The sequence below is a fragment of the Esox lucius genome, chromosome 6 (assembly GCF_011004845.1).
Source record: "Esox lucius isolate fEsoLuc1 chromosome 6, fEsoLuc1.pri, whole genome shotgun sequence".
NCBI classification, from domain to species: domain Eukaryota; kingdom Metazoa; phylum Chordata; class Actinopteri; order Esociformes; family Esocidae; genus Esox; species Esox lucius.
The window spans coordinates 11,368,853-11,379,150 of record NC_047574.1 but is presented as its reverse complement, the minus strand read 5'-3'; the positions used below and the strand labels follow the sequence as shown (position 1 = coordinate 11,379,150).

At 43.6% G+C, this 10,298-nt stretch overlaps 1 protein-coding gene across 2 annotated transcripts in view; it reads right to left on the bottom strand.

Moving 5' to 3' along the window:
* Window positions 1-579: 579 nt before the first annotated feature.
* Window positions 580-10,298, bottom strand: part of LOC105010624 (leucine zipper putative tumor suppressor 2 homolog) — a 50,850-nt gene continuing 41,131 nt past the window's right edge. For both annotated transcript variants that reach the window (XM_010870053.5, XM_010870054.5), the window contains 8 exons: window positions 9,983-10,224; window positions 9,489-9,885; window positions 6,310-7,005; window positions 5,857-5,979; window positions 5,207-5,353; window positions 4,086-4,607; window positions 3,862-3,966; window positions 580-3,674 (listed from right to left, as the gene is read on the bottom strand). In XM_010870053.5, the coding sequence (XP_010868355.2) occupies window positions 3,498-3,674; window positions 3,862-3,966; window positions 4,086-4,607; window positions 5,207-5,353; window positions 5,857-5,979; window positions 6,310-7,005; window positions 9,489-9,885; window positions 9,983-10,185 (2,370 nt within the window). In that variant the 5' untranslated portion in view covers window positions 10,186-10,224 and the 3' untranslated portion in view covers window positions 580-3,497. The remainder of the gene's footprint in view (window positions 3,675-3,861; window positions 3,967-4,085; window positions 4,608-5,206; window positions 5,354-5,856; window positions 5,980-6,309; window positions 7,006-9,488; window positions 9,886-9,982; window positions 10,225-10,298) is intronic.

The following is a 10,298-nucleotide window of genomic DNA, read 5'->3' as shown; positions in this document are numbered from 1 at the left end:
ATTAATAATAATAAACATGTAATAAACATAAACGTTCCTCCATAATGGGGTCATCAAAAAGAGTCATATGGATTGATGATAATACTATATAATAATAATAATCTTTTTTTACACCTTCTTTCTGGATCGCTTAGTGTCAGTACTGTAAGTAGGTACAGGAATTTGTTTTGCGCAATAGAAAATATAAAGGTGATTTGTGATTCAGCCGTATACGCAGAGCCTCAGTTGTCAATTGATAAAAGTTTATAATAATTGTTAACTCACATTCTGTAGGGCCAGGGTTTATTTAATGGCATGACAATGGCAACATCAGTGTAAACTTGACTTAAATATGGACTCTGTGAATTATAATAGTGTGGCATGTACACTTAGTGGTAAAACTATTTTAGACAAGTGCAAACCTCTGTAGGCCATTTTAGGATTTGCCTGAAAGGTGCCCTTTGATGTCATCGCCCTTCCCCCGCGCTTAAGAACCAATAAGAAAGGTTCACATTCCGTCTTGTGCTATGTCATCACATACCTGGACCCCTCACTTCAGACAGCTTTCATGTTTTCATCTCAACAACCACTACTTCGCGGTGACATTTTGTATCTTTAATTAAAAACAAAGTAATTTTGTACAAGACATTTACAGCATGGAAATATACAGAAAGAACCACAAACATCATGGATTAATAAAGAAACGTAACACTGAAAACACAAAATATGATTGAATATTTTTAGCACACTACGGAAAAAAAAGTAACATGACAAAAACAAACGCATTACATTGCTTTGGTCTAGTCGCCCTGACTACATTTCAAATATATATTTTTGTATGCGTGAAGGACTAGAATATGTTGCTCTATATATCTCATTCGCTGTTAGATTTTTACAAAGAATATTGTTATTATTGGGTTATAAAGCTGTGATATGTGAAAAAGGCCACCCAGATTGCACTGTGCTTTGACTGAGGGTGTCCTTTACAGTTCACTACATTTGTACTACTTGTTCCACCTGACGGAGTGAAACGCAATGCTACATCCAAACTGTGACAGAGGATAGGACGGAAATAAAACATGTTGGTGGGTACATTAACATGTATCCAAAAATACAATAATTGTAAAATACTCTTGTTAATATAAAAGTTTGATTAAAACGTTTACATGCTTTGCTAAAACTATTTCCCCACCAATCTGGTTCATATGGACATACCTGATGGAAATGTGAAAATGTAGGAAATTAGAACTAAATATAACACAGATCATCTTTTTTCAGATTCCTATTTTGATTGAGTTTGGGCAAATAAAGTTATAATAGCAAATGATTCATTAATTTCTGATGTCACTAGTGCTAGTTGCAGCAGTTTTTGCTAGTTTAGGATTACTTCTCTTATGACCTTCGACAATCAGAGGTGTTTATGTGACCGTACGCCCAACTCAAAGAATCACCCTAATCAGCTCAGTGTCAACTTTTAGTGTGCATGTAAGCATAGTCAATGTTGACAGTCTTTGCCAAGGGAAGGAGGACAGGCTCGCATGCACGCATTCTATTGGATGTGTATTACGTTCCACTCCTCAAAGATACATCTTGAATTGTGGAAAACGTTTTCCCTGTTTCCCTTTTTCTATGTGATGAACACGCACGTAGTGGAGATATTATTTTGATTACGCTTTGTATGTTAATACTTTGTATGCTTATAATTGTAGTCTGAAGATGACAAACACATGAAACGAGGAAGATGATATTGTGTGATATGGATAACATTGATGATGATGACAAGCCAAACGGAAAATCAATCGCACTGAACCAGGATGACCATTCACCATATTGTAAATCTCCAATATTGCTGTAGGTATGTTAAATCAAAGTGCATCTTGGGCAACAACTGGTGGAATTTGAATCTTGACTCTGTGTTTGTTCAAGACAGTGTGAAAACAGACGTTTTGTAATACCCGCTCCTGTCTTTCCAGACCCACTTCGATTGGGATTGATCATCTCATCGGGATGTGTAGTGCTGTTAAGATAATATACAACTATTTATTTTACTTTGGATATTAAACCCACAATGGTACCGGTGCTGCTACCACAAAATATATTCAGGTGCTATAAAAAATATACATCATCATCATCATAGATCATATTGATTCCATTCTTCCTTTAAATGCCTTTGTATAGACTCTGGTCTACCGGTTTCTATAAAAGACCACTAGCTCAGTCCCTTGTTAGGAGGAAGCACAACAGCGGACTTCCATCTTTATCAATGGTTCCCAGCATAGAAATATAATTTCAGTCCAGCACTAGTATTTCTATGGTTTCCAGTGGCGGCTGAGATGCCAGAGGTTTACCTCACCCAAGGCCATAACATCACCACTCTAAACAGTTCCCTAATCACCTGCCTGGCTAATGCTAATCCCATCATGCACTGTCCAGCACGAACCCTCACTACTACCTGGACGGTTCTCCCAGACAAGGGGAAACCATACAATCATGGCATCCACCTAATCTACATGTCAGTGAGTGGACCTCACAGTCCGGAATAAACAGGAAGACTTGGATGTTTTATTTGGCTTTTCTAATTGGAGTGAGTGAGGGGAGCAGTGTCAAAGAGTATTCGCAGTCCAGAGTGTGTGTCACTGAGAGAGGCCACGGAGACAACAGCACAGTTCTACAAGGATGTTGGGGGGGGGGGGGGGGGCATTGGGCCAAGTGCCACCACATACTCACTGATACACAGCCCTGACCTCACTGCAACATGACCCCCGACCCCAGTGACACACCACCCTGACCTCGCAGTTATACGAACCCGCCGACCTCGCTGATACACACTGCTGTGACCTCACAGATCCGGCGGTCCACTGACATCCCTGATAGATCAGCATGTGCTCACGCATCCAAGACGGCTACCTGAAAGTACCAGCAGCCGTGCCAGCACCTCCGCCGATGGTTTCTTGGCCTGCGGTGGACCAGCCGCCTGAGCCCGTTCACATCTACCATTACCGTTACAGCACCCGGACACACTGTCTCAGCAATAACATCCTTGATCTTTCCCCACTGGCCCGGCAGATAAAACATCAATACCTTTGAAAACACTTGTATCTCTGATATGAAAGTCAGTGGTGAAAACGGGAGAGAGAGAGCGTGCACTTTTGAACTCTCTGAAATATACCTTGGACTTTCATTCAAGTCTGTGAAGAATCCACAGTTCCTGCGTGGTTTAAGAAGAGGGGACCTACCAATGTGTAGTAGGGTCTTTGTATATACGACGCAAAAAAGTACATTGTGTCAAACAAAGCCCAGGTACTCCCTCTGTAGTCATTTAAAACACCAGATTGTTTTCTAGCCAAAAGTAGTGCGTTAAATAGGGAATGGGGATCCACTTGGAGACGTCCTCTCAGTAGCAGTGATGTGAAAATCTGATCATATTACGGTGTTAGGACTCAAAGTTATGGGGCTACAGGACACCCCCATCAGATCTCCAAATCTCTCTGTGGTTAGAGAACAACCGTGTGGTCCTTCTAGATCTCAGTAGCGGTGATCTCCTCAAAGTGGATGTCATTGCTATGGACAGCGTATTCCTCTGCGTCTCTGTTCTCCAGCTCTAAACTGAGTTTTCTCATCAGCCTCTCCAGGTCCCGGTTCCTCCGGTACATGTGAATGTAGTTCTGCTGCAGTTGTTTCTGGTACTGGATCACCTGGGTGACAAGAACGATATTTAATCACAGAAAACCTTTCAAATACTGTGACGTCTCGAAGTGATTTGAATGAATTCTGTGTAGGCGCTGACATTATGCCTCATGTAATAAAGAACATTTCACATATATTCATTATGAATGGCAGGCAAATAGGCATGGAAAATCCAACTTTTCTTGTCCTCTTTACCTTTTCCTTCTCCTCTTGCCAGACTCTCCTCTCCTCCTCAAACCCCCCTAACTGCTCCTCACTGCTCCTCCTCTCGTACATCAGCTCTGCCTTCAACCTTTCCACCTGAGCAATTGATCGGTTGGTTAACTCAATGACAGACAGATTATTTTTCGATTTCAAATATCCACATGACAGTATGAGGAATAGGATGACAAATGGACATGACTGGATGTGGAGCCCACCTGTTGCCTGAGTCCCAGCACTGCTTCAACACTCTGCCTCTGAGCCTTGGCCTCGTCACTCTCCCCCCCCCACCCCAGCCTACTCTCCTCCACTTCACGGTACAGCACAGACGGGCTGGGCACCCCTCGTCCTCCACCGCGCCCCTGGGGGAGGGGCAGGCTCATACACTGGCTCTTGGTGGCTGGGGGCTGACCTCCAGGAAGATAAGCTCCCCCGTGATTGGCCAGGGCCTCTCGGAGGCGGGTAGACTCCTCCTCCAAGCGTCCAACTTTCTCACGGAGCAGCTCAGCTTCACTTTTCCTCCGCTGCAGCTCATTCTCGCAGACCTCCAGCTCCAGGGAACGTGTTCGCAGGGCCGACCCAGCCTCCTGCCCTTTAGCCTGGCTGTTCTGGAGATCAGTCCTGGCCTCCCTCAGCTGGGATTTCAGGACCACCAACTCGCCACCCTTCTGGCTCAGCTCTGACTGAAGTTCCTTCAGCTGCTGTTTCAAGAGGGAGATCTCGCCTGACTTCTGACACACCTTGGGGAGAGCGAACGCAATTTCACATTTTGTATAGATCAACTCACCACAAAAGATGCAAAACTCAGTGGAGTCAATCATGTAAAAAAAAAAAATACATATGCACACGTACAAAACATCTTTGCACATTGATTAATCAATACTAAGTCCTTATTCACTTTCTGTAAAAAAGTGAATAATAATACAGCCCATGTAGTGAAAATATACTTACTTGCATTATATGGTACATTCTGTAATTAAATTATCAATAAATGACACAGGTAACCATGTTTTGGTATATTATTAATTGTAGTTATTATTTATTGGGCCATTGTGTAATTATTGATTGAGTGATGATTTTGTGTCATGTATTTATGGTTTCTGTGCATTTTGCTTATAACAGTTGTCATTTTGGCCTAGAGTGTTTCAATTTTGGCCTGCATGTTAAAGTGGAATGATGATGAATATCTATAATTTGTTAAAGTAAAAAAATCGCTTGAAGTATTCATTGGGCTGTCTATCTATGCATATTTATCATTTTTTCCTTCTAACTGTCCTGAAAAAAGATTTTTGGTTAGACAAACGTGCTCAAGCCATTGAAAAGAACTATAACCCCTCACCTCCCATTTGGTCTCCTCTAGACGTGGTCCCAGCTGGGTCTGTTCTCTCTGTATGGAGGCACACCTTTTCTCCAGCACCTCCCTGTCCTGCATCAGAGCGGAATAATCCTCCTGGAGCTTCTTTTTCTCCTGTTGCAGCTGAAACACCTGGAGCATACACCATGTTGCCCCCAATCATTTCACAGCAGGTGATGTTACACATCATATCTACAATCAAAATCTTTGGGAACTCTGAAGTAACATTCAGCAATTTCCTGTAGCTGTAGGACCTTCTGTGAGCTTGTTTCATCTTGAGGGACCAGCTGTTGTCTGTACATCCACAGTATATTTCTGTCTCTATGTCTTTATCTATCTATGTCTGTACCTACAGTATGTGTCATTGTCTATGTTTTTATCTATGTCTATATCTACAGTATGTGTCTGTATCTATGTGTTTATCTAAGTCTATATCTTCAGTATGTGTCTGTATCTGTGTGTTTATCTAAGTCTGTATCTACAGTATGTGTCTGTATCTGTGTGTTTATCTATGTCTATATCTACAGTATGTGTCTGTATCTGTGTGTTTATCTATGTCTATATCTACAGTATGTGTCTGTATCTGTGTGTTTATCTATGTCTATATCTACAGTCAGTATCTAAACTGTAGTTACCTGTAGTTGTAAGGCCTGTTGTACCCTCTGGGCCTTCTGTGTTGCCTGCTTCATCTTAGAAGAGCAGCTTTGTCTCAGCTCCTCTAACTCCCTCTCACATCGACGCTGCTTTTCCTCATACACCTAAAGCACAGGAGGTCGGAGGGCAGAGTTTAGGGGTTACAGACAGATGGGAACTAGCACAGTTAATGGAATAAACTTTGCTTAGTCAGTAGAAACAGCTGGCACGAACACACATTTTATGTTGGTTCTTGAAGCAAGACTTAGGCCTGCTCAAACCCCTGACATTACACAGACATGACCCACACCAAGGTAGCGTGACTTGTGTTAATAAGGGCAAACTGTGGTCAAATGCTTTCCAGTTCTTCCAACTGATAACAAAAATGGTTGTTATTGTAATCCAGGTAGTCCCTTCCTGTTTCATTACATTTCCCTGTAATCCTCCCCTCTCACCTGACAGATGGCAGCCTCGTTTTCATCCAGGTTCTCTCTGAGCTGCTGCAATTCCAGGTCCCTCTCCCTCAGCTTCTCCTCAAGCTCCCTCACCACTCCCTCGTAACCCTCCAGGAGAGGAGGCGAGCGTCCGCAAGAACCGCTGTCCGACAGGGGCTGGCCACGCCCGCTCAGCGACCCTGTGCTCTTACTGGACGATGATCGCCCACTGTCCGAGTTTGAGTGACCATGGGAGGAGGAGTGAACGTGACCTCCATTGGTCCCCGACCCTCCGGTGGTAATCGCGGTTCTCCCGGTCACAGGCTCCAGGCCCACCCCGGACCCCCCAGATCCTAAGCCTGACCCGGAGGCTTCGCTGTGGGCCAAGCTATAGCTGGTGCTGCTGTGGGTTGGGAGGCTGGACAGGGAGTTACGTCCAGAGTCTGACATAGAGCAGGACTGGCTGCTACGAGCGTTGCGTCCTCCGGTGTACGAGGCGGAGGAAGAGCATACCAGGGATACGACGTTGCCATAGCTCCCTGTGCCATTAACCACCATATTCCCATTATTCCCATTCATAGGCAGGAGCAGATTGAGGCTTCCCTGGCTTTCAGAGAGGCTGCCCCCTGGTCTGGGGGAAAGGTACTGCACAGAGTGACGATTCTTGGGGACCACCGGTTTGAATGCCGTGGGACGGATCAGAATCTTCTCCATGTTCTGAATGTAAATGGAAGAAATGTTTTGTTGATAATGGCTATCAATTATATCATGTGCATTTACAAAAAACAAAAAAAAATAATGGTGAAACTTTTATACTTAAATAATAAATGAATATAATGTTCACGATATTCCTCATTGCCTGATGTAAAACTCGAAGCTCTGGACAAAAAAATTGTCAAATCAAATAGGTCATTGATATCAGCAGTTGTATTAGGAAAGCCTGGTCACCACTCTTTAAAGATGGGGACACTGACAGGCTGGAAGGTCACTGAAAGCTTCATTAGCTAAATTGAAAGTCATCGGTTTTCAGTAAGCAGTTTTCTTGAGTTTGTCATGACAGAAGGAGACCGCCTGAGGCTATACATAGACAACAAGATAGAGACAGATAGAGAAAGACAGGGAGAGAGAGAGAGAGCTCAACATGAGTCTGGTAAGCAGATTTTTCAAAGGCCCCATTGAGTGGGTCAGGAGATGTAAGACAGCCCCGACATTCATTATAATGCATGAGTCTTTGTCTGAACAGTGATTAAAATTCCATCCTGATAAATAACCAATTAGACAGCAGAAGAGGATCTGTGGAAAAACATGTGAGTACCACTTAATAAGCCTAGCACCTACCCACCAGTAATTGGATAATATAAGGTATTAAAGTGTTTACTACACCATTAGCTAGACTAACGTCTGCTAAATTACTATTGTCAACAGTTACTAATGTCAAACTAAAAGAACAACCACTATCCCTCTTGAAATAATGGAGATGTAATTCTTTTTTGACAGTAAACCTGAAGGAATGGTTCACAGCTTTCAAGGCAAAAACACTAAATTTGATCTGGATTCAAATAATTAATTAGCTAAACAGTGCCTACTAGTCTACACTCCCTTCAACTTGTTCAAGTTTGGTTATGTCTTGTATTTTAAAAATCACATGACTGTTACATTTAAGCAAGGTGGCGACAGCATCGTGTTATGGGGATGTTTCTCATCATCATGGAGTGGGACATTTGTCAGGAAAAAATAAAATGTATGGACAAATGTATAGAAAAGTACTTCAGGTAAACCTGCTGTACTCTGCATGAATGCTAAACTGGGATGGAAGTTCAACTTTCAGCTGAACAATTATCTCAAGCAAAAAAACAATAGTGGAGAGGAATAAAAAAGTAAATGTCCTTGAATGGTCCTAACAGATTTTTTTTTATACATAACTTTATTTCCCAATATAAAATATCCTTTAAAGTGTTGATTATGGTGTGTCATCAACAGAAAAAAACTACTCTGCTTTTGAATGCTGGGTCAACAAACAAACAGTCCCGGAGTGTTCTCTCTGCGGTTCAGTCAGGCTTCAGAGCCGGTCATGAGTGTACCTCAGCAACACTGAAGGTTGTAAACCACATCTTGCCGTCTCTGCTATGGGCCAACAAGCAGTACTGGAAGGCTTTTTTTTATTGTACTTGGGTATAGCTTTTGACTGTCAGATCTGAGGAGATCTGCAGTCTAAACCTCAAGCTGAGTCTATGAGAGTTGCTTAAAGTTTGATTCTTGGGTCAACCTTTTTCTCTGTAATAATACTGTGCTTGCAGCAGATAATTTAACGGTTGAGAAATGGCTAGTGAGTTAGCACCGAGGGTTGGCGCAGTTGATATTTCCATCGCTAACGTCACTCCCTCTAAAACCGTGAAGTAGTGGTTTCCCTTGATCCAGGATGGTTTTGTGGGGCGACGGTGACAATGTTTTGTAGGTGACAGTTGTCATTCTATTCAGAGGTTTGTTGGTTTGAGCCCTGTGTGGGCTGTTGGAGCGAAGTGGTCACACCTACGGTAATATCCTAAGTAAAACTGGTCCCTCACTGAACAATATGCTGACCACTCTACAACACAGTATGAATAACATGCTTTATTTGATATCCATTTTCTCCTTAATACCAAATGTAAATAAATCTAAGCCTACTGTCCAGTATTGGTTTCCCGGTTTAACAATAAGAAATCCTTCATCCATGTTGCCAAGTATATCCTTGTAAGAATAACCCTCCTTACAATTCTGGTGTATGGCAAAATAGTTAACAAACTTGCCAAGAAAAAATTTACTGTAAAAGTAGTCGTAGTTTACCACACTACAATCCGCTTCTTCACAAGTACCCCTTTTAACACTCTTGATGTTGACTCTAAAACTTCCTCAGCTAACACCTCAACAACTGCTATTCCAATAGCTATTCTGGTAGACATCTCAGAGCGGTCACTCCTAAGTCTAACCCTTAATTAATTCCAGTTTAACACCACCACCGGTTTGGAACTAACTGCAAAAGACGCTGAAATGTGACAACTTTGTCACACCTCACTCCTTAAACAAACCACGCTGCTATTCGATCAATGCCCCGATGCTGGTAACCAATAATGTTAAACACAAATCCCTTAACTGAAAGGTTACTAGATCATACACAGATATGACAACTTGGGGAACCACCTGAATCCCCCTACAACACTGACCTTCTCCAGTTTTCCGGACACAGGGATGAGTTTAGGTGGTGGACCGCCAATGTTTCCGTTTAGACCTCTTTTATCCTTTTGCTCGTCTGAGTCGCTACATGGACTGCCGACTGTCACAGCACGGTTATCATTCCAGTCTCCCACAGTCACAAATCCCTGGTTCCCATTTCCGGCATCACCACCACCACCACCACCACCCACAGCCCCGCCGGCCGAGTTACCCGCCCGGGGCTGCTTCTTGGTGGGTAGCGGTGGCGGCTGCGGTTGGGTGGTTTGGAGCTGGGTCTGGTTGTTGATGACCAGTAGTTGTTCCAGGGAGCTTCCACTGCGGAGAGTGTTGCTGTCGCCCTGGAGACGGAAACAGCTGGTGGTTGGGGTGTTACGGCGTGGCTTGGCGCTGAAAAAAAATAAATCAAATAAAATACATAATGGGAATTACAGTTTGTGGCAGGGGAGCTGAAACAATGAAACACAACAAGGGACCGGTGCCCAACCTGAACTCGCTGGCGGCCCGGCAGTGTCGCTGCTCCTGATAGGTCCGTCCGGAGATGAGGCTGCTGACGGAGCCCATGGTTGCTCCGGGACCACAGGATATGCAGGGCCCTCCGACCACGGGGGACAGGGAGACGACGTCAAGGCTGCTAGGAGGCTTGGGATGGTCAGTCACGGACACAGGCAGGGTCTGGACCAGAGCCATGGCACCAGGACAACGCCGGACAGGAACCCAACACACACTCTGCAAGGGAGACAGACAGTGGGAAGAGTTTGAATTTCAGTGCTGCTACTTTGGGCCCTTATAAAGGCAGAGGA